The sequence below is a fragment of the Rhincodon typus genome, chromosome 23 (genome assembly GCF_021869965.1).
Source record: "Rhincodon typus isolate 14 chromosome 23, sRhiTyp1.1, whole genome shotgun sequence".
Taxonomy (NCBI): domain Eukaryota; kingdom Metazoa; phylum Chordata; class Chondrichthyes; order Orectolobiformes; family Rhincodontidae; genus Rhincodon; species Rhincodon typus.
Window position 1 is genome coordinate 3,627,357 of NC_063354.1, and position 23,864 is coordinate 3,651,220.

The window sequence follows — 23,864 nt, forward strand, 5'->3', positions numbered from 1 at the left end:
AGTATATGGTGTGAAGAGTATACAGCATGACATGTATACTGTGTGAAGCGTTTACTCTGTGACAGGTATACAATGTGAAGCGTATGTGGTGTGACTGGTAGAAAGTTTGAAGGGTATATGGTGTCACATGTGAAGGGTATACGGTGTGAAGGATATACAGTCTGAAGGGTGTACGGAGTAACAGGTGTACAGTGTGACAGGTATACAGTGGGAATGGTATATGGTGTGTGTGACATGTATATAGTGTGAAGGGTATAAGGTGTGACAGGTATACAGTGTGAAGAGTATATATTGTGACAGGTATATCATGTGAAGGGTATATCATGTGAAGGGTATACAGTGTGATTGGTGTACAGTGTGTAGGGTATATAATGTGACAGGTATGCAGTTTGGCAGGTATACAGTGTAAAGGGTATATCATGAGAAGTGTAAACTGTGTGAAGAATATACGGTGTGACAGGAATCAAGAGTGAAGGGTATATAGTGTGACATGTATACTGTGTGAAGGGTGTATGGTATGACAGGTATACACTGTGTGCAGAGTGTATGGTATCAAGTGTATACAGTACGAGGGGTATACAATGTAACAGGTAAACGGTGTGACATTTGTATAGTGTAACAGGCAAACAGTGTGAAGGGTATATGGTGTGACAGGTATACAGTGTGAAGCGTATATGATGTAACCGGTAAATGATCAAAGGGTATACTGTGTGACAGGCATAAAGTGTGAAGGTTATATCGTATGATAGGTAGAAAGTGTGATAGGTATACCATGTGAAGCGTATACCATGTAAAGTGTATGCAGTATGAAGGGTATACATTGTGAATAATATACAGTGTGACAGTTATACAGTGTGGGAGTATACGTTATGATAGGTATAACGTGTGAAGGGTATATAGTGTGACATGAATAAAGTGTGACAGGTATACTGTGTAACAGGCATACAGTGTGAATGGTATACTGTGTGAACATTGTACCATGTGAAGCATATACCATATGAAGGTTGGACAGTGTGAAGAGTATACGGTGTGAAGGGTATACAGCATGACAGGCATACAGTGTAAAGTGTAAACAGTGTGACAGGTATACAGTGTGATGGGAGCACTGTGACAGGTATACAGTGTGAAGAGTGTACAGTGTGAAGTATATATGGTGTGACAGGTATATAGCATGAAGGATATATGGTGTGACAGGTATGCAGCATGAAGGGTATACAGTGTGACAAGAGTACAGTGTGACAAGTATACAGTGTGAAGTGTATATGGTGTGACAGGTATGTAGCATGAAGGATATACGGTATGACAGGTATACAGCATGAAGGGTATACAGTGTGACAGGTATACAGCATGAAGGGTGTACAGCGTGACAGGTGTACATGGTGAAATGTATACAGTGACTGTGACTTCCAGTCTCCTCCCTCCTTCTTTATCTGTAACAGGTGAGTGTAGCACGTGACTCATGGAGAGGCGTGACCCTCACGGGAGGGGTGGGGCTGGGCTTTTCATGTGACCCCGGCAGTTGTCATGGCGCTTTCACGTGAGTCTGACTGTTGCTATGGCGTTGTGCTGTCCGGAAGCGGCCTGGAGGGAGCTGCAGGTGCCCGCTTTGGGCGGTGACTGGGAACTTTTCTTGGAAATCAGTGGCGGTATTCGCATTTACCGCAGGTGCTGCCAGGTGAGGCCGAGGATGCGGCCCGTTGGCTCTGCCCCGAGTGCGGCCTTCTCACTGTGGAGGGAGAGAGAGCCTGGGGAAGAGTGCTTTAGAATAAAGGGTACATGAGGATAGTTAGCTGGAACAGTCGGATCATTAAGTCGTGACATTGGGCATTCGTAATACAAATGATGTTTGAGTAATGGTTCAGACACTTTAAGTTCTGCTTTGACATAAAACAAGCTTTTAACCTTCCATCATTTGATTAATACGTATGTCCATGATTATGCCCTTAGTCTGCATGGAATATTTTCTCTCAAATTAAGGGCTTTTTATACGTCTCTGAAGCAAAGTTCATTGCATTGAGTTAGTAATCTCACCCAGTTTAAAAAGTGCGAAATGGAATGTTGACGGTCGTCTCACTCAGCTCGTGTGTAGTTGTAATAACAATTCTTCTGTTTTGGTTATGTCAATATCACAGACTAACCTCTGTATTCTGTCAGTATTTACAAATGTGGTACATGGAAAATGATTTGAATCCATTGTCTGATGTTGACTGAGGATACGTGTCGTCCACGATGGAGGGATAACTCTCCTGTTCTTCAACGTAACACCAAGGATCTTGTACATCCACTTGAACAGGGAGATGGGAGCTTTCTGTATACACGTCCAAGCGGGAAGATGGCACAGACATTAACAATACAAGATAGTGCTCCCTTTGTACTGGACTGATTTCTTTTGGGCAAGCCCCAGAATGGGTCTTGATCCTGGAATCTTGTGACTGTCAAGTGAGAGAGCTATAAAAATTCAGCCACAGCTGACACACATTTAGTGACAATTTGACTTTTGTTCAGAGATCAAAGTGGAAATGTTTCTCAGGGATGAGTTAAAATCATATCTTGAAATCATAGAAACCCTACATTGTGGAAAGATGCTGTTTAGCCCATCAAGACTGCACTGACCCTCTTTAGAACATTCCACCCATCCCTAGCCCCCCTCCATTTTACTGTGGCTAGCCCATTTAAACTGCACATCCACATTATTATTGGATAATTTAGCTTAGCCAATCACCTAACCTGCGCATCTTTGGTCTGACGGAAGAAACTGGAGCACCTGACAAAAACACATAGAGCGAATGTACAAGCTCCACGGAGACGGTTATTCAAGGCTGTGAGGCAGTAGTGCTAAACACTGAGCCACCGTGCTGCCCATTGAGCCACCTATTCAACAACTCATGCTGTGCCTGTCCATGGAGTGTTTGATGCTGACAGGGTAGAAGGATGCTAAGAGGAAATGTTTTACAAGGTAATTTTCCTGTTTAATATCTGAGAGAATTACTGAGAGAAACTTCTGTGAGAAAGCTCAGTGATTGACGTTGTATTGTACCATGGCAGTTAACATGACACTGGAAAGGTGCTCTGGCTGTAGAGATTGGAATTATTTCCTGTCCCATATGCAATTATTTGGCAACTATTTTGAATCGGGCCCCAGCAAATTGAGTTACTGAGTGGTCACTTCTTCTCTATAGAAGATGGATGGTCCTGCCAGCTACAATAAAGTACTAAGGATCATTTGCAGGAAAATGATAACCAGTGGTCAAAATGAGGTGGTTTTGGACAGTTATTATTGTGGATGAAGCATTGCTAAAGGGTTAGAGTATAAAAATAAGGAAGTGCAACATTCCTGCAACTGTGCAAGGTATCAGTGAGACTGGATCGAGAGTATTGTATACAATTTTTGGTCCCCTTGCCTGATGCATTGGAGACCGATCTAGTGAACCTCCTCGGAACTATTCCAGAGATAAGGGGTTTGTCTTGTGAAGAAGGAGAGCAGTTTAGGCCTATAGTCTCTGGAGTTCGGTGGAATAAGAATAGATCTAATTGAGGTATATAAGATACTAAACGGAATTGACAAAGTAGACACAGAATGGCCTATGTGAGGAAACAATCTAGAATGAGAAGTGATAGTTTTAGGATAAAGGGTAGCAAATTTAAAACAGGTGAGAAGAAATTGCTTCTCTCAGTGTCATCAATCTGTGAAATTCACTACCCCAGAGTGCAGCAGATGCTGGGACACTGAACAGATTTGAGGAGATAGACAGGTTTTTATTTAGTAATGCCACAACATCACCTTTGTACACTCTCTGTAATATTAATTATACATTAAACCTATATAATTATATAGGTGATGGACATTAACTAGGGATTCTGAATGAAGGTCTCTTGTGGTGCAGTGGTAACGTCCTTACCTCTGAGCCAGGAGGCCTGGGTTCAAGACCCACCTGCTCCAGTGAGAGGAAATAGCACATCTGAACAGATTGACTAGGAAATGAGTCCACAGACTGAAATTGTGGTGGGGGTTAGGAAATGCTGGTAAACTAAATTGGTAAGCAAATGCTTTAAAAAGTGCAAAGATTGGCTCCAGTTACATGCTTCATCAAGTGGCTCTTTGAAATATGAAATCCTTACTTCACTTAATGTCCACAAATCTATCTATCTCTTTGGATAGATTGAATAAGCATTCACCACTTTCTGTGCTAGAGAATTCCAAAGATCCACTCTTTGTTACAAAATTTCATTTCAACTCAATCCTAAATGGCTAGCTCATTATTATTTGCATTCTTCTAAACTCCCGGAAGTTTGGGGCGGCACGGTGGCTCAGTGGTTAGCATTGCTGCCTTGCACTGCCAGGGACCCGGGTTTGATTCCACCTTCAGGTAATTGTCTGTGTTTGCGTATTCTCCTGTGTCCGTGTGGGTTTCCACTGGGTGCTCCAATTTCCCCTCGCAGTCCAAAGATGTGCAGGATAGTTGGGTTGGCCATGCTGAATTGCCCATAGTGTTCAAGGATGTGCAAGCTATGTGGATTAGTCATGGGAGTGCAGGGTTACAGGGATAAGATCAGGGAGTGGGTCTGGGTGGGATGCTGTTTGGCAGGTTGGTGTGGACTCGATGGGCCAAATGGCCTGCTTCTACACTGTAGGGACTCTATAATTCTATAAAACCTAATTTTTTTTTCTGTTTCTTTTTATGCCTGGTGTATGTGGTGATAATGCTTTTTCATTCCTCAGTGATTATCAGTAACATCACTGTTTTCCTGATGGTTTGTGGAAAAACCTCCTTCTTGCCCTTTTACTGTGCTTATGTAACCAGACCTTGTCTAAGACTGGTGTGGCTTTCTTGTGCAGTGGGATTTCAACAATGCAGGATTTTGGTCCAGTGAGAACTGCACAACCCTTTATAAATTGCTGAGTTTTGTATTTTTCAGGAATCTAGTCTTTATGAATACAAAATCTATGGAACCTTTCCAGATTGTGATCCAGAGTTGTTCGTAGATGTGTACATGGACCTGGAGTATAGGAAGCAATGGGATAGTTATGTGAAAGGTTGGTTTACACTGTTTACAGTATCAGCGGTGTTTCAATGACAGCTTGTCTTGACATCTTAATTTCAAAGAATTAATGTCGAATAGCTTCTAATCACTTTCCACTTTTCCTGCACAAAATTTGGAAATAAGGTCATGTCTGTATTTGATCATGCATGTTCCACCCACCTATTTCCATGACTATATCGAGCTAAAGCAGGCAGAGTCAAAACACTGGTGAAAGCCTCATCCATGCCTTTGTTATGGCTGTGCCTTCAGCTATCAAGGCCCAAAATTCTAGAATTGCCAGTAATTCACTACCCCTCAATCTCCTTTCCTCCACAGTGTCAAAAAACCTGCACCGTATAAATGCACGTCGTATGATGTGCAAAATCACTGACCTTAAATGCTCAAATTGTAAATGAAAATTCAGCATGTAAGTTATCAAGTATTGTGTGCATCACTCGCTATTTTCAAAGGTGGGCATTCTTCTCAGAGCTGGTACCACTTCCCTTCCATACATTCGTACGAAATATGTTGAACTGGGATCGGCTCTGAGGAAACTCCCGGCTGAGATATTTTGATGTAGTTCTTTGTTTAAACAGCTGCCTTACATCTGTGAGCTTTGCTGAACTGTAGGTCAGGTAGTCTTTGAACAATCATGTTCTTTCCACTTGCTGTGTGTGATATTAAAGACTCCTCTGGTGTATGGTGTGTGTGGTGGGGTTGGGGAGGTGGGGGTCGGTTTGGTAAATGTATTTTTTGCATGATAGTCTATTTGTGTTTTAAAACAACCAGGGCCAGGAAGTTGCTGGGAAGTTCCACCCTATGCATTCTGTATCAGACAGCGCTGAGATTGTCTGCTGTTAACTGTTTTTGAGAGTTCTCATCTGTTAACCCAACTGCTAGTTACATAGGGTGACATGGTTTATGGGATAAAGTTGTTGCACTATCAGCTTTCATCTTGGCTGTTCACCCAGCTGGCCTTTCAAACTGATGAGTTTGGCTTATTTCAGCAGTGTCTCCCATTCCAAACTGGCCGAGTAGGTGTAAATCCATTATACTTGCGTGTACACAATTTCATGCTGCTGCAGTTATGTGCATCTTAAGACAATTTCAGAACAAGATCACCTCAGCACAGCAATGCTCCCATTCCATTTTAAAATGTTAAAACCAAAAATTGATTAAAAATGAATCACTTTAAATGATTAAAACAAAGTATTTATTGGATGCAAAAATGCTTACTATACAGCTGTTTGTTTTCCATATTTATGTGTGGGCTGTTTGCAGCGTGAGCTCCTTCTGAACACATTCAGTTACTGTTCATTACTGTCTAACCTCTTATCTGTTTGTCACCAGAGTAGTTGAAACACTTTGTGCTAGTTTGAGTACAATTGATGGATCATGTGCAATGTTCAAACTTTCTAAACAATATCTTTACACAGAATGTAAATAAAGGAACAAGCCATTCATTAAATCCATGCTGGCAATCCTACTCCACGTGACCATCCTCCATTGTTTTATTGTGCTCTATCAACAAATCCTTCCATTTCTCCTTCCTTGTATTTATCTACAACTCCTTAAAAGCTTTGGTGCCAATCATCTAATCTATTCCTGTGGTAGAGTTCCATTTTCTCAGCACTATGGATAAAGAAGCTTCTCTGATGTCTTTCTTTGGACTTATTAATGTCTTAAATATATGATAGACATTAATATCTATGTATTATTAAGCTTGGATTACCCCACAATTGGGAATATCATCTCTAATTTTATTATATAAAGCTCTTCATCTTTGCTAAGAAAAGAGATTATGGTTAAGTTAGCACATTCATTTTAGATGTTTGAATCCAGCCTAAACGGCTTGACTTAAAACTCTTGGAACCAATGGGAACTTTGCTCACTTTCCAAAAAACGTACAGGTCCACAGATCAGATCTGCTAGTGAAGTCCCACTAAATTGGTAATTAAAGGCAGCATTGTTGTGTTCTGGCGTTTTATTCTAAGTTTAGGTTTTTGAAATCAGTCAGCTAAACTGTGAGCTGTTACAATGGCAGAACAGGCTCAAAGGACAAATGGCTACTAGTGGATGACTGGCCGATGTAACTTATCTGAATTTGCTGATACAAAAATAGATGGGAGGGCATGTTGTGATGAGGCCATAAGGAATCTGCAAGGGTCTGTAGATAGGTTGAGTGAGTGGGCAAAAACCTGGCAGATGGAGTTTATTGTAGGAAAGTGTGAGGTCCTGCACTTTAGTAGGAAAAATTAAAAGGCAGACTATTATTCAAATGGAGACTCCAAAAAATGTGCAGCACAGGAATCTGAGTGTTTTGAATGAAAGACAGTAAGTTAGCATGCAGGTGCAGCAAGTAATTAAGACAGCCAATAGAATTTTAGCCTGCATTACTGCGGGTTGGATTTTATAAATAGGGAAGTCTTGTTACAACCATATAGGGTGTTGATGACACGTGGAGTACTATGTACAGTTTTTGTCCCCATCTTTAAGAGAGGATATACTGACATTGTAGCCAGTCCAAAAAAGATTCACTAGGCAGATTTGTGGAGTGGAAGATTTTTAAAATTTGTTCATGGGACGTGGGCATTGTTTTCAGGGTCAGCATTTATTGTCCATTCTTAGTTCTCCAGAGATCAGTTAAGAGTCAGCCATATTACTATCATACATTTGGTACAAACCATGTTTTGTAGTATTATGGAAGGAGTTGGCTGTCACATTTAGTGCTGTTCTCCTACAGGTCAGGGAGTTCCCAGGTTCCACCCTGCTGTGTGTGGTAACTAATTTCCAAGGTAGGCTAGGAGTGCAGTGATTATAATAATAAAGTCAAAAGAAGGGCAGTGTTGATGTTGGGAGAAAATTGATTAATGCTGGTCTGTAATGGCTCTTGTTAATTAAATGGCCTGCTTAGGTATTGTGCTCTGGAAAGGTAACTAGTGTCTATGGTCCCACACCCTAAAATATGAGCACCTGCTAGAGAGTTGGGCACGGTTGTCCATAAGAGATATGCTTAACTGGAAGAAAGCACTGCTTAATGGAGCATCTACAAACTGATGCTTAGGGAAACTGATGAATCATTCAGTAGTATTAAACGTTAAATTGTTTCTTTCTTTTACTCTGCAGAGCTCTGTGAGCAGGAGTATAATGGACAGAAAGTGATTTACTGGGAAGTCAAGTACCCGTTTCTTTTGTCTAACCGTGATGTATCCTTTCAAGTGTCTTGTTTATTTTTCTAACTGCAGTACAGAGATGTGTGAGGTCATCCATTTTGGTAGGAATAACAGCAAAATGGACTGTTTTAAATGGTAAAAAATTGCAGCACGCTGCTGTGCAAAGGGACTTGGGTGTCTTTGTGCATGAATCGCTGAAGATGGGGTTGCAGGTGCAGCAGGTGATTAAAAAGGCAAATGGAATTTTGTCTGCCATTGCTCAAGGGATGGAGTTTAAAAGCAGGGAGGCTATGCTGCAGCTGTACAGGGTCCTGGTGAGGCCACACCTGGAGTACGGTGTGCAGTTTTGGTCTCCTTACTTGAGAAGAGATATACTAGCACTGGAGGGGGTGCAGAGGAGATTCACTCGGTTGATTCCAGAGTTGAGAGGGTTGGATTATGAGGAGAGACTGAGTAGGCTTTCAGTGGAATTCAGAAGAATGAGGGGAGAACTTATAGAACTTACAGAAACATAAGATTATGAAGGGAATAGATAAGATGGAGGCAGGGAGGTTGTTTCCGCTAGCAGGTGAAACTAGGACTAGAGGGCATCGCCTCAAAATAAAGGGAAGCAGAGGTCAGGAGGAACTTCTTCACCCAAAGGGTTGTGAATCTGTGGAATTCCCTACCCAGTGGAGTGGTTAAAGCTACCTCACTGAATGTTTTTAAGGAAAGGCTAGATAAATTTTTGAACAGTAAAGGAATTAAGGGTTATGGTGAGTGGCCAGGTAAGTGGAATGGAGTCTCAAAGGTCAGCGATGATCTTATTAAATGGCACGGCAGGCTCGAGGGGCCAGATGGCCTCCTACTGCTCCTAGCTCTTATGTTCTTATGCCCTGAGGTGGGGGTTTGAAGGGATACTGCATAGGGAATTCCGATTTCTTTGGTATTAGAATTATTGTTTTCTCAGTTGTTTTGAGAAAATGGTTTTTGACAGTGAAATGTTGAAGTTTTATTCAATGCTGTTCGAATGTGACCTCGGCCACTTTAATGCATTTATCATAGGATTGTAATGAGGTGAAATATTGGGATCTATAGTGTATCCCTCTGCATCTTGGTAATGTATTGAGCATGCTGCTGATCTGCCTTTGCTATGGGTGCATCACTCTTCAGGCCACAATGTATTTGATATCCCTCAACGATCTGTTTGTGTATTGCAGAAAAATCAATGTACGTTTTTGTTATGATGTGGAATTTGCTGTTTGAAAAAACATTGGATAATTGTTTGAACAAGAAGTTCAGACCTGTGGAAATGAATTAGGGAAATGGGGATAACTGTATAATTCTTTCAAAGTGCAACAGGTGACTGTCTTCCTGAGGCTAAATTTGCAGAATTGGTCTGACAGCCTAACCTAGTTCTGAGGAAGGGCCACCAGACCCAAAACATTAACTCTGTTTTTCTCTTCACAGATGCTGCCAGACCTGCTGAGCTTTTCCAACAACTTTGTTTTTGTTCTTGATTTACAGCGTCTGCAGTTCTTTTGGCTTTTTTTTAGCCTAACCTAGTTATTTGGAGATACTTGTGGGACGTATGTTTGGATGACCCAAGACCTGTGCTGTTGTCAAAGTGCAAAAATAACCACTTTTTCCTACTAATACTGATTTCTTTCAGTTCCTCCCTCTAGCTTGACCCTGAATTCTCAGCATATTTGGAATGTTATGCATCCTCCTGTGTCCTCCCAGGATGTCTCTGCAGGGATTCCTCAGGGTAGTGTCCTAGGCCCAACCATCTTCAGCTATTTAATCAATGACCTTTGCTCCATCATAAGGTCAGAAGTGGGGATGTTCGCTGATGGTTGTACAATGTTCAGCACCAATCGCAACTCCTGAGATGCTAAAGCAGTTCATATCTGAATGCAGCAAGACCTGGACAATATCTGGGTTTGGGCTGACACGTGGCAGGTAACATTTGCACCCGGCAGGTAACATTTGCACCCTGCAGGTAACCAAGCAATGGCCCTCTTTGAGAGGAGAATATCTAACCATTGCCTTTTGACATTTGATGGCATTGCCATCACTGAATTCTTCCACTATGAGCAGTCAGGGGTTTTACCATTGACCAGAAACTGAACTGGACCAGCCATATAACTACAAAAACAGAAATTGCTGGAAAAGCTCGGCAGGTCTGGCAGCATCTGTGGAGAGAAATCAGAGTTAACATTTTGTGTCCAGTGACCCTTCTTCGGAATATGTTCTGAAGAAGGGTCACTGGCCCTGAAAAGTTAACTCTGATTTCTGTCCACAGATGCTGCAAGTCCTGAGCTTTTCCAGCAATTTCTGTTTTTGTTTGATTTTCAGCGTCCATGGTTCTTCTGGTTTTTATTGAGCTGTATAAATGCTTTGGCTACAAGAGCAGGTCAGAGTTTGTGAATTTTGCCAGTAACTAACCATAACCTGTCTCCAAAAGCCTGTCCATCTCTGTCTTGTGTCAGCATGGTGGCCCAGTGGTTGGCACTGCTGCCTCACAGTGCCAGGAACTCTATCCTTGGGCGACTGTCTGTGTGGAGTTTGCATGTTCTTCCTGTGTCTGCAGGTTTCTTCTGGGTGCTCCAGTTTCCTCCCACAGTCCAAGAATGTGCAGTTAGGTGGATTGACCATGCTAAATTGCCCAAAGTGTCCAGGGATATGCAGACTTGGTGGATTAGCTGTGGGAAATGCAGGGTTACGTGGATAGGGTAGGAGGTTGGGTCTTGATGGGATGCAGTTTGGACAAGTTTGTGGATTCAATAGGCCAAATGGCCTGTTTCCACACTGTAGGGATTCTGTGAAGTCAGGAGGAGCATGATGGAATGCTCCCTATGTGCCTGGATGAGTACAGCTCCAGTGACACTTGAAACATGTTATCTCTTGTCCTGGATGGGGTCAAGGTGTAGAGCTGGATGAACACAACAGGCCAAGCAGCATCAGAGGAGTAGGAAAGCTGACGTTTCGGGCCTAGACCCTTCTTCAGAAATGGGGGAGGGGAAGGGGATTCTGAAATAAATAGGGAGAGAGGGGGAGGCAGATAAAAGATGGATAAAGGAGCAGATAGGTGGAGAGGAGACACAGGTCAAAGAGGCGGGGACGGAGCCAGTAAAGGTGAGTGTAGGTGGGGAGTTAAGGAGGGGATAGGTCAGTCCAGGGAGGATGGACAGGTCAAGGAGGCAGGATGAGGCTAGTAGGTAGGAGATGGGGGTGGGGCTTGAGGTGGGAGGAAGGACAGGTTAGGGAGGTGGGAACAAGCTGGTCTGGTTTTGGGATGCGGTTGGGGGAGGGGAGATTTTGAAGCTTGTGAAGTCCACATTGATACTTTTGGGCTGCAGGGTTCCCAAGCGAAATATGAGGTACTGTTCCTGCAACCTTCGGGTAGCATCGTTGTGGCATCCCCCATCCAGGACAAAGCAGCTTGCTTGATCAGCACCCAGTCCGGCATTTTAAACATTCTTTCTCTACCACTGAAGCACAACAACAGTGTGCGCCATCTATTAACTGATCAAGTCTCCTTAGAACCTTCCAAACATGTGACTTCCACCATTGAGATGGCCAAAGGTTGCAGATACATGGGAACACCACCCCCTGCAAGTTCCCCTCCAAGCCACTCACCATCTTGACTTAGAAATATATCACTGTTACTTCAGTGTCACTGGATCAAAATCCTGGCACTCCCATTTTATGGTTATTAATGCAACAAGGACTGCAACTGTTTAAGAAGGCAGCTAACCGATACCTTCTCAAGGGCAATTAGGGATGAGCAAAAACTATTGGTTTGCTGATCAATGCTTCCTCCCAAGAGCAAAAACTGCTTCTGGAAGTATTTTTCTCAATCTCTAAAGAAGGAGCAAATTCTTTCCAAAGAAAGTGGTAAAGTAAGTGTGCAGAATGAACTGTTTCTCTATTACTGTAGCGGTTCTGAAGAAGGCAGTGTTGTCGTTTATGTTACTATTGTTGTAATCCTTGGAACATGAGTCCATTTCCTACCATGGGTGTTTTGAGAATTCACATTAATATGGACATCAGTGATCTTGATGTTACTGTATCACCAAATACTCATCTGTTTCACGAATGGCCTTGTGAAGTCTGTCTTATGTGCCTTAGTCCCATGTTGATGTGATTGACTGACTCTTAACTGACCTCTGAAGTAATCAGTTGAGTCTCAATAGTTTTCAAACAGCTAGGAATGTGCAGTAATGGTGGAATAACTGGATGAAAAAAGATGTTCTGAGGAAGGGTCATCAGATCAGAAACGTTAACTCTGATTTTTTTTTTTTTTCTTCACAGATGCTGCCAGACCTGCTGAGCTTTTCCAGCAACTTCTGTTTTTGTCATGAAAAAGATTTAAATCCATTTCTTTTGTTTCTGTGATCCTGGTGATATGAAAATAGTTAGTTTTAAAATGTAGCCTTTCAAGTGACTCCACACCCTGTAAATGAACAAAATGTGTTATTTTGAGTCACAATGGTTCTTTCTTTAACTTCATTCTCAGTATGTTTACGTTCGTGAGCGCCATGACTTGGATGTTGATGGACGAAAGGTTTGGGTGATTGTGGCAAAATGTGTGCCTGGTTTACCAGTGAAATCCAGTGTCATCAGAGTGGAGGACTATCATCAAACTGTGGCTCTGGAGAGTGATGGTAAACAAGGCACCAAAGGTATCACTGAGATTTTTGTCTTTATTGAGATTATTGTCTTAACATCTCAAATGTTTAATGAAGAATGGGAGTCTTTTCAGACTGTTCATCTGAACTGTGTTCTGATTCAAGCTTTCTGGGTTGGCTTGTCTGGAGGAAGTATTTTGAGCTGTGTAACTTGAAATGAAATTCAGTGCATGTGGTAGGCAAGGATAAAGTACGCCTATACAATGCTTACAGAAACGGATCAGTAGGCACAACAGGTCCATGCTGATATTTACTAGCTTGTCACCACAACACCGGGCTGCAGTACTGGTGGGAACAGGTCTGTCACTGCATATTAATGGGGTACTGTATTATTGGGTGCAGACCTGTCGCTGTATAACACTGGGCTACAGTACTGATGGGGTATAGGCCTTTAGGTTGGTTGGCTCGCCGACCTGGTTTCTTCCAGCAGGGTAATAAAACATCTGCGGTAACATCTTCAGTGCAGCCTCTGGTGAAGTGCTGTGTGTTTTCCCGCCTGGTTTTTTAAACTCAGGAGTCCATTGAGCTGGATTGCCTCACTTCCAGTTTTCCTTTGTAGTGGAGTGTATATGGGGTCGAGTTCTGTGTGTTTATCGATGGCTTTCTTCATGGAGTACCAGGCTTTTAGGAATTCCTGTGCCTGTCTCTGCTAAGTTTGTCGCAGAATTTTGGTGTTGTCCCAGTCGAATTGGTGGTTCTCCTTTATCCGTGTGGATTGAGATGAGTGAGTATTGGTCGTGTCTTTTTGTAGCCAGTTGGTGTTCGTGTACCCTTGTTGTTAGTTTCCTTCCTGTTTGTCCGATGTAGTGTTTCTCTCAGTCTCTGCAGGGGATCTTATAGATGACATTAGTCCTGTCCATGGCGGGGAGTGGGTCTTTAGTTTGGGTGAGCAGTTGTCGTAGGGTTGATGTGGGCTTGTGTGCTACTCTGATGCCCAGCGGTCGTAGGAGTCTTGTGGTTAGTTCCAATGTGTTCCTCATGTAGGGTAGTGTGATGAGTGTGTTGGGGTGTGTAGTATCTTCCTGATGTTGTTCGTGTAGGCATCTTCTGACCCAGTTTTTTAGGATATCCGTTATCCTTGAAAACCTGGAAGAGGTATTCTTCTTCCTCTTGGCGTAGTTTAAAAACCAGGCAGGAAAACACCGGCGCTTCATCGGAGGCTGCACTGATGATGGTACCCAGCAGGGTAACGAGACGTCTGCGGAACAACCAACCAGTTTGGTGAGCCAACCAACCTCAACACCCACAACCCGAGTTACAAATCTACTCCAAAACCTTAGAGGGTATAGGCCTGTTACTATATAACATTGGGCTACAGTACTGGTGGGGACAATGACATGCCTCCCCTGATTGTTTTATTGAGAAAGGCAGCAACAGGCTATGCCAGCTTTGATCCTTTATTGAACATGATACCACGGGGCAGCTATGACCCATAGGGTTTTGAATTGTGTACTCGGCGTCTTCTCTGAATAGAGTTGAAGATCTGATAAGGGAGTGTCAGATGATCAGAAATTATTTGGCTTGGCTCAAAGTTCAGTCAAATTTTGTAAGCCCCATTTGTGTAATTTTATCATTCTAAATTTGTTAATAAATGTAGTTTTGTGGAAAGATTGGTTAATGATCTGTCTTACGGCTGATTTTTTTTGTTCTTTCAGTGTTCATGCATTACTTCGATAACCCGGGGGGTATGATCCCAACTTTCCTTGTTAACTGGGCAGCAAAGGTAAGTGGCTTCATTTCTAGGAAGCAATGTGTAATGGTTCAAGGGCAATTATCTTCCTGCTTGTGATAATGCACAAGAATTGCAGATGAATTTGAAGAACCTGCAAGGATGGTGATAGAATGTTGAATGCCTTGGAATCTTCAGTCAGCACCTGTTTGTAGAAAAGCGATAGTTAACTGGATGAAGGGATAGCAGTCGGCTCTTTGGAGCTGACTCTTTTCAGTGAGTGACAACAGATCAGAAAAGGTGAAACCAATCACCTAATTGCTAGCCTGCCACAACAGTTAATCTAGGCTAGACCTGGCTGTGGTGTCCTATATCATGCAATACTTGACCAGGAATCAGGATCCAGACTCTGCTCTGACGGTCAAAGAGGAGTGACTTGGCCGTTAACAATGAAAAATTGTATCTCCATGAGAAGGCTGACAAGGAAGGGGAGGTGAATCTATGTCTGGAGGTGGTAACCCACTGGATGTGGCAGAAATGGCAGTTAATGATTCTCCAGTTGTGGATGCTGGTGAGGTGGTTGGTGAGGACAAGGGGGACCTCTATTGCTGTTGTGGGAGGGAAGAGCAGGTTTAAGGTCTGAAGAGTGGGAGATGGGTCAGACCCAGCTGAGGAACCTGTCAACTACAGTGCTGGGGACTCCTTGGTTGAGGAAGAAAGTGGGCATTTCGGAGGCTGCCTTGTTGAAGTTGGCCTAATCAGAATAGATGTATTGGAGACAGAGAAATTGGGAGAATGGAATAGTCTTTACAAAAAGCAGGGTTATGAGGATGTGTAGTCAAGGTAACTGGGAGTCAGTGGGTATGTAGTGGATGTTGGTGGTCAGCCTATTCCCAGAAATGGAAACATGCTGAGGAAGGGAAGGGAGGAGTCAGAGATGGACCAGGTGAAGGTGAGAGCAGTGTAGAGATAGGCTGGAACCCGCGAACTGGAAGTTCTGAAACGTGCGTAAAGTGTCTAGAGTAATCACGGATGTAAGTAGGAAGGGAGAGGAAAAAATTGAGTTAAGGTAGGAAGAGATGAGTTCTGTGGGGAGATTACCAGATGAAATGTGGTTTGTGATTGTAGTGGACACAATGGCCTTACGTTCCATGTTGGGGTCATGGTCTGGGGGAGATAGCTAGAGCTGGCGCTCAGCCTCTGCAGTGTAGAGGTCAGTACGTCAGACACCAACAGCACTGTTCTTGTCGGCAGGCTTAATTATCCAATCAGTATTGGATCTGAGAGCGCAGAGTAGAGTCTGTTCATGGCGGGGAAAAGTTAGAATAGGTGAGGGGAGGGCAGAGAAATTGAGATGACCAATGCCATGTTCATAGTTCTTGATGAGCAGGTTGAGTTCAGATAAAAGGCCAGAGGGAGAGTGTTGGAACTGGGCGAAGGGATCTGTGGGATAGGGAGAGGATACTTGCTCAAAGAAATGGGCATGGCAGCGAAGGCAACGGAAGAAGAGTTCAATATCATGTTCTACCCAAAATTCATTGAGGTGGGGGTGCAGAGGGATAAATCAAAACCATTGCTGAATACAAAACATTCAGCATCAGAGAGCAAGGTCAGAAGGAATAGTAAATACGCAACAGGAGGTAGGGTTGAGAGAGGGAATGAGGGAAAGGGATGGGAGTAAGGTTCCAGAGGACAATGGATATCTGAGTTGTTGAATCTTGTTTTCCTTGATGCCTGAAAGAAAATGAAAATGTTTCTTGTTAGCATGGCGAATGAGCCGGAGGATGAAGTGAAACAGGGAGCAGCGCAGCTCTGAGCTAGCGTGATGCGATGCTGTTAGAGAGAGGTTGAGTGTGCACGTGATGAGGTATGGCACTGAGTGTGGACCTTGGGATGCAGCGAGAGAAGTTGTCTGTGGAACGTTGAACATTGTGGAGCTATCTATGATCCTGGCTGGATTGAAAGCATAAAGGATGAAACTTGAGTTCGAATCCACATGGGGTGGGTCTGAACCAGAGGCAATCACTTAGGAATGTGATGTGGCTGCGGAAACGGATTTTAACAATACCTTGCCAACCGCCAGGAGTGACAGCAAAATTAATGATGGTGGAAAAAAAGATTGGAACAGAAATCCTATCGGAGAGAAAAACTTCAAGGTGGGCATGCCTAGAAGAGATGTGGCAGTGAGTTAAATACTAAATAAAAACCAAAAGAACTGCAGATGCTGGAAATAAGGAACAAAACACATTGCTGGAAAAACTCAACAGTTCTAGCAGCATCTGGCAATAAATCTGAGTTGATGTTTTGGGTCAGGTGACCTGTTCTCAAAACTGATTGTAGCTAGGAAAAGAATTTTTATGCAGAAAATGGGGAGGGGATAAGGAGTAAGTAATAGGTGGAGACAGCCTAAAGAGTGGAAAGAACTATTTTGGACAGACAAAAGTGGATAATGGTCAGCCCTGGTGAATGAATAGCTACAAATGGGGACTGAGTGGCTAACAATGGATTGTGTCTAATATCACACCAGGTGATAACAAGGCCTAGTGTGTGGGTGTTGGTGTAAGGACAAGGGAGAAGATGCCTCAAGACCTAAATTGTTGAACTCAATATTGACTCCAGAAAGCTGTGGAGTTCCCAAGCAGAAAATGAGGTGCTGTTCCAGATGTTGGCTAGGGAACGGGGTTGTGTGTTGATATGACGGGCAACTGGAAGCTCAGGGTCATCTTTGCAGATAGAACATAGGGGTTCTGCAAAGTAGTCTCCCAGTGGATGTGGTTTACTTGGACTTTCAGAAGGTGTTTGCTAAAAGATTTGCATGTAAAGTTAAAGTGAATGATATTGTGGGTAGTATACTGTTATGCAGAGAGAACTGGCTGGCTGACGGGAAACAGGAATAAAGGGAACTAAATGTGATATCTCCAAATTTGCAGATGTCATGAAGGTGGTGCTTCTGTGTGATTTGGACAAACTGGGTTAATGCATGGCAAAGGAAGTATAATGTGGATAAATGTGAGATTACCCATTTTGGTAGAAAAACAGGAAGGCAGATTGCCAACTTATTATTTATTATCTGAATGACAAAGCGGAGGTGCATTGGGACCTGGGTGTTTTTGTACACTAGTTGCTGAAAGTAAGCATGCAGGTCCAGCATGTAGTGAAGCAAGCAAATGATATGCTGGATTTCAACAAGAGGATTTGAGTACAGGAGCAGGGAGGTCTTGCTGCAATTGTATAGGGCCTTGATGAGACTACCCTTGGAATGTTGTGTGCAGTTTTAGTCTCTCTATCTGAGGAAGCATATTCTGGTCACGGACGGTGTGCAACAAATGTTTACCAGACTGATTCTTGGAATGGTAGGACTGACATTTGAAGAGAGACTGGATCAGTTAGGACTATAGTCTCTGGCGTTTAGAAGGATAAGAGGAGACCTCATAGAAATCTATAAAATTCTAACAGGACTACACAGGGTAAATGCAGGAAGGATGCTCCTGATGACTAGGGAGTCTAGAACCAGGGTCGTGGCCTGAGGATACATTTAGGATGAGATGAGAAATATATTCACGTAGAGAATGGTGAGCCTGGGGAGTTCTCTGCCACAAAGTGGTAGAGGTCAAAACATTGAATACTTTCAATAAAGAGTTAGATATAGTTCTTGGCTAAAAGGATCAAAGGGTCTTGAGAGAAAACAAGAATGGGGTACTGAGTTGGCCAGCCATGATCATATTGATGTTCCTATTTTCTGTTTCTATCTTCATAAGAGTGAAACAAGCCTCAGACAATAGCTACAGGGAGATGCTCACACCTTTTTAACAAACTTTTTTTCTTTATTCCTTCATGGGATGAAAGCATCTCTGGCTAGGCAACATTTATTGCCCATCCCCAATTTCCCAGAGGGCAGTTAAGAGTCAATCCCATTACTGTGGGTCTGGAATCACAAGTAGGCCAGACCAGGTAAGGATGGCAGTTTCCTTCCCTAAAGGACTTTAGTGAACCAGGTGGGTTTTTCCGACAATCAACAATGGATTCACGGTCATCATTAGATTGTTAATTCCAGATCGGATTCAAATTCCGTCATTTGCTGTAGTGGGATTCAAACCCAGGTCCCCAGAACATTATCTGGGTCTTTGGATTAACAGTCCAGCAATAATACCTAGGCTGTCGCCTCCCATCTTGCAGCTGCTCTGAGATTGAAGGCTTACTTCTAGATCTCCTACAGTTATGTTTCAGTAGTAATATAAGATTTTTATTCTAATTCATTTTGGTTCTTTTATATTCAAAAACACAGTGAAAGCAAAAATAAAATGCATGTTTTTTCAAACTGAGTTTTTCTTTATGGAGCTGTTGGAGAGGCCTTCGCATGGATGGTTCAGACTAATTTCCTCTAAGTTATATGGCTTAAAATTTATACATGTAGCAGGAAAATTTTTTTAACATCTCCTAAAGAGTTTCTTTTAAATCGCAGAGGGGAGTTTATTTTAACGGAGTTTTTTACGGAGCTGTTGGAGAGGCCTACATGTGAACAGCTCTGGAGTGGGTCTTGTTTTAAATCAGAGGATTGAAAGCTATCTGCTGGACTAATTGAGTCATTTTAATTCGATTGTTCAGCTAAGTGGTTGATTTTAAGATTTTTGTTTTTTTGTTTTGCATGCTTAATATCAAGTAAGTGGCATGGTAGCTCAGTAGTTAGCACTGCTGCCTTACAGTGCCAGGGACCCAAGTTTGATTCCATCCTTGGGTGACTGTAGAATTTGCACATTCTTTCCGTGTCTGCATGGGTTTCTTCCCACAGTCCAAAGATGTGCAGGTTAGGTGGATTAGCCACGGGAAATGCAGGGTTACAGGGATGGTGTCTGGGTGGGATGCTCTTTGGAGGGTCGGTATGGACTCGAGGGGCTGAATGACCTCCTTCTACATTGTAGGGATTCTGTGGTTCTATGATCAGTTCTATGGGTAAGGAAAGGTAGTTTATTTTAGATACAAGGTGCCACTGAAATTGCCTTTTTTTAAAAGGCTTGATGTCATTGAGGGCAAACAAATGACACCGATTTAGATGGCTTCTACATTTAGAGAAGTGATTACACAGCAGAGTTGGTCAGGTGGGTGAGTGACCGTCAGGAAAGGTAAGATGGTTTAGAAGTCTCTGTGGTTATTCCTCACTCAAACAGATATTCAGTGTTGGGAACTGTTGTCAGGGATAATGTCTGAGGAAAATAGAAGAGGTAGTCAAATCTTGGGCATGAAGAATGAATCAGGGGCACAGAGATTCTCTCTCAGGCACAGAATCTCAAGTGTGTTGCTTTCCTGGTACCAGGATTAAGGATGTCTCAAAACATTTGAAGGATATTGTTAAAGGAGAGAGAAAATTATTGTACAGATTGGGAATGACATAGTTCAGGAAAGGATTAAGGCTTTGCAGAGTGAAGTAAAAGGTTAGATAGATTTTACAAAATGGATCCTTAAAAGTAATTTCTCCCACTTCCTACAGACAAAGGGGGTGGCCATGGGTACCCGCATGGGCCCAAGCTATGCCTGCCTCTTTGTAGAATACGTGGAACCATCCCTCTTCCAAAGCTACACTGGCCCTATCCCCCACCTCTTCCTCTGTTACATCGATGACTGACTGTATCGGCACCGCCTCGTGCTCCCACGAGGAGCTTGAACAGTTCATCCACTTCACTAACACCTTCCATCCCACCCTTAAGTTCACCTGGACCATCTCTGATACCTCTCTCTCCTTCCTGGACCTTTTCTGTCTCCATCTCTGGCATCCATCGGGAAACTGATATCCATTTCAAGCCTACCGACTCCCACAGCTACCTAGAATACACCTCCTCTCGGCTACCTTCCTGCAAAAAGGCCATCCCCTATTCCCAATTCCTTCGCCTCCGCCACATCTGCTCCCACGATGAGACATTCCACTCCCGGACATCCCAGATGTCCTCGTTTTTTGAGGACCACAACTTCTCCTCCAGAGGTCGAAAAATGCCCTCGACCGTGTCTCTTGCATTTCCTGCAACTCATCCCTCACCCCCTACCAACAATAACAACCAAAACAGAATCCCCCTCGTCCTCATGTACCACCCCACCAACCTCCGGATCCAACGCATCATCCTCTGACATTTCTGCCATCTGCAATCTGACCCCACTACCAAAGACATTTTTCCCTCCCCACCCCTATCTGCTTTCCGGAGGGACCACTCTCTCCGTGACTGCCTTGTCCTCTCCGCACTCCCCTCCAGCCCCGGCACTTTTCCCTGCAACCGCAGCAAGTGCTACACCTGCCCCTACACCTCAGCCCTGTCCCAGGCCCTAAGAAGACCTTCCACATCAAACAGATGTTCACCTGCACATCTGCTAATGTGGTATGCTGTTCCCATTGTGGCCTCCTCTACGTCAGGGAAACCAACCGGAGGCTTGGACTGCTTTTTGGACACCTACGCTCGGTTCACAACAAACAACTGCACCTCCCAGTCACGAACCATTTCAACTCCCTTTCCCATTCCTTGGACGACGTGTCCATCCTGGGCCTCCTGCATTGCCACAACAATGCCATCCGAAGGCTGCAGGAACAGCATCTCATATTTCGCTTGGGAACCCTGCAGCCCATTGGTCTCAATGTGGACTTCACAAGCTTCAAAATCTCCCCTCCCCCAACTGCATCCCAAAACCAGCCCAGCTCGTCCCTTCCTCCCACCTCAAGCCGCACCCCCATCTCCTGCCTACTAACCTCATCCCGCTCCCTGGACTGACCTATCCCCTCCCTAACTCCCCACCTACACTCACCTTTACTGGCTCCATCCCTGCCTCTTTGACCGGTCTGTCTCCTCTCCACCTATCTTCTCCTTTATCCATCTTCTATCTGCCTCCCCCTCTCTCCCTATTTATTTCAGAATCCCCTTCCCACTTCCCCATTTCTGAAGAAGGGTCTTGACCTGAAACGTCAGCCTTCCTGCTCCTCTGATGCTGCTTGGTCTGCTATGTTCATCCAGCCCTGCACCTTGTTATCTCTAATAATTACTGCACCTTTTTAGCTTTTCTATTAGATGTTTATCATATACTTGCAGAGGAAAGAGGGAATCTGATTGTAGTCTGATTATACACTCTCTCAACACATTTGTAGATCTGGATTGAAGGATGGGCACAACAATAGTCATACACTGAGTGTGGAATGGCTGCTATTCAAAACTGTGATAATTAATGTGTATTTAAACTTTTGGATAACTCATTTCAGGTCATTAACACAATTGTGTGTTTCTACAGACTGGAGTGCCTACCTTTCTGAAAGACATGCAGAAGGCTTGTGCTAACTACCCTGAGTACTGCAAGAAATCTGGGAAATAATTGCCATGCTATTGATTCAGATTTGATACTCTGCAAGGATGAGAAGATTTGTCCCAACTTAAAAGACGTCTCACCTTTGTGCTATATTGTGATTGGCTTGCATTGTTTGACCAGTGGAAAAATCATATATTTATCACTAAGACTGTCTGCACTCACTGCATTGTATGTCTTTTTATACTATCCTCCTTATCTAACAAATCCTTGGCATCCCTATCATGGAGTGTAGAAGAAAATGAAGTAATGACCACCCATAAACTACACTTTTATAAGTGGGCAAAAGTTCTGCAGCTTTAATCTTACCTACACGATGGTTTTAATGGGGACTGATTTAAAAACAAATAGCAGGTGTGGAGTTGAAGAGTTTCTTTGAGTGGAGCGGGGAGAAAATTGGCACTGCACTTTGAATGTTGTTTGGAATTGTTTTTTCCTGTCTCTTGGCATTTGATTCTGTTTTCCATTAGCCATGACTAGGAGACAGTTCCCCACTGCTACGCTCATGGTTGGGCTGTTCGTTATAGGGAAATCTTAAATGAAGGGAACCAGAACAAAATATTAATAAATATTGCTGAGCCTTTCCTGGATCTAAGTCTGAAGGTTTTCCAGGTGTTCTTTACTCCTGACTTTCCACCTTGCTTTCACCCCTCTTTATTTCTCTCCGGGGATTTAGTTGAGCCTGTTGTGTACTTGAGGCCCACATATGGTGAACAATATGGTTGACTGTAGCTCAATGGCTTGCTGGTTGAAGAAACTTTAACTGTACTCAGTGAGGGATTATAAAACGCCAACTACTTAAGTTTACATTCTGCATCTGTCAGTTCTACCTGTGCTTTAGGGGGGGAAAGAAGCCTAATGCCAATATTCACTGCTCTTGAGTAGTACATGGGAGCATAAGCTGCTTTCTCATTGAACTTGGTGTGCGAGTTTAGAACTGAATGATAATGTGCCACTCTGAACACAATGCAACAGTTACTGATTGGCTTCCAGCAATTACTGTGTACCTGGAACAGTGGAGAGCGTGCAGAGGTGCGGGGCCTTGCTTTCTTGGTTTCAATGTATGGAATCTAGTTTTCTGAGTATGGGGCTATGTTGCAGTGTCTCTCTCGTATTTCTTGATGGACTGCACATTGTATTTAGTGAAATTATGAATGTAAATCTTGTGTTGTTCCTAGCTTTCTACCTAAATGCTCTGCTTATTACTCATCGCTATCAAATAAGGCATTCTCTGGCTGGAACTTATCAGAGTGGAAGGTTTAGTATGGTATTCTCTAAATTCCTGAATGGCCTTTCCTGAAACTGGACATGAGCACAGGCTTTTAAGACAGCTGCTAACATTTGGATACTTAATTCTCTCTCCAGTGGTCAAAGGTGTTGTCTTTATTCTTTGCACAATCTAGGGCCATGCATGAAGGCTGTCTGCTACCCCATTGATTTCTACCCTTGGCTGCTGTCATTCTTGACTGTGTGGCTAAGAATGGAACAGTAAATTTGTAATTTTCCCTTCATGATCCCAATTCATAAAACAGATTGTTGCTAATCTTTTTATAATCCCGAGAGGATTTTTCTGCATTCTTTTAAGCCTGGCCCATCCTACATCTTTGAGCCTTAGTAATCCCACTCCCTTCACCTTTTTGTTACCCTTCTGTCCACTCCATGATCAGACCCTGTTTAAAGCAATCTCCTGCACTTCCTTGTGGCTGATTTTAAGTGTTGCCTTGATCCCTGGCTACTCAAACTCTTACCATTTTTCTCTTTCTAAAATTATGCCTTGACTGTGATCCTGTTTTCTGTGCATTTAAATGTGCTGCATCACCCAACCAAGAGATATAGAAGTTTCTTTTTCAGCATTTCATTCCACTAGTTTCCAACTGCCTAATGTTTCTTTTGCATTAGCGTTTTGTGCTGAATCTATTCCTTTGTTTAGACCACCCAGTCATGCATTGTATTTGTTTTCCTGAAACTTCAAAATTAAAAGTTGAGTAAACATTC

At 43.2% G+C, this 23,864-nt stretch overlaps 1 protein-coding gene across 1 annotated transcript; it reads left to right on the top strand.

Moving 5' to 3' along the window:
* The first annotated feature begins 1,515 nt into the window (after positions 1 to 1,515).
* LOC109922114 (phosphatidylcholine transfer protein) lies at positions 1,516 to 23,864 on the top strand. Its single transcript, XM_048610711.1, has 6 exons — positions 1,516 to 1,675; positions 4,918 to 5,035; positions 8,149 to 8,228; positions 12,697 to 12,862; positions 14,524 to 14,591; positions 21,798 to 23,864. The coding sequence occupies exons 1-6, from the start codon at positions 1,556 to 1,558 to the stop codon at positions 21,876 to 21,878; spliced, it is 633 nt and encodes a 210-aa protein (XP_048466668.1). The 5' UTR covers positions 1,516 to 1,555; the 3' UTR covers positions 21,879 to 23,864.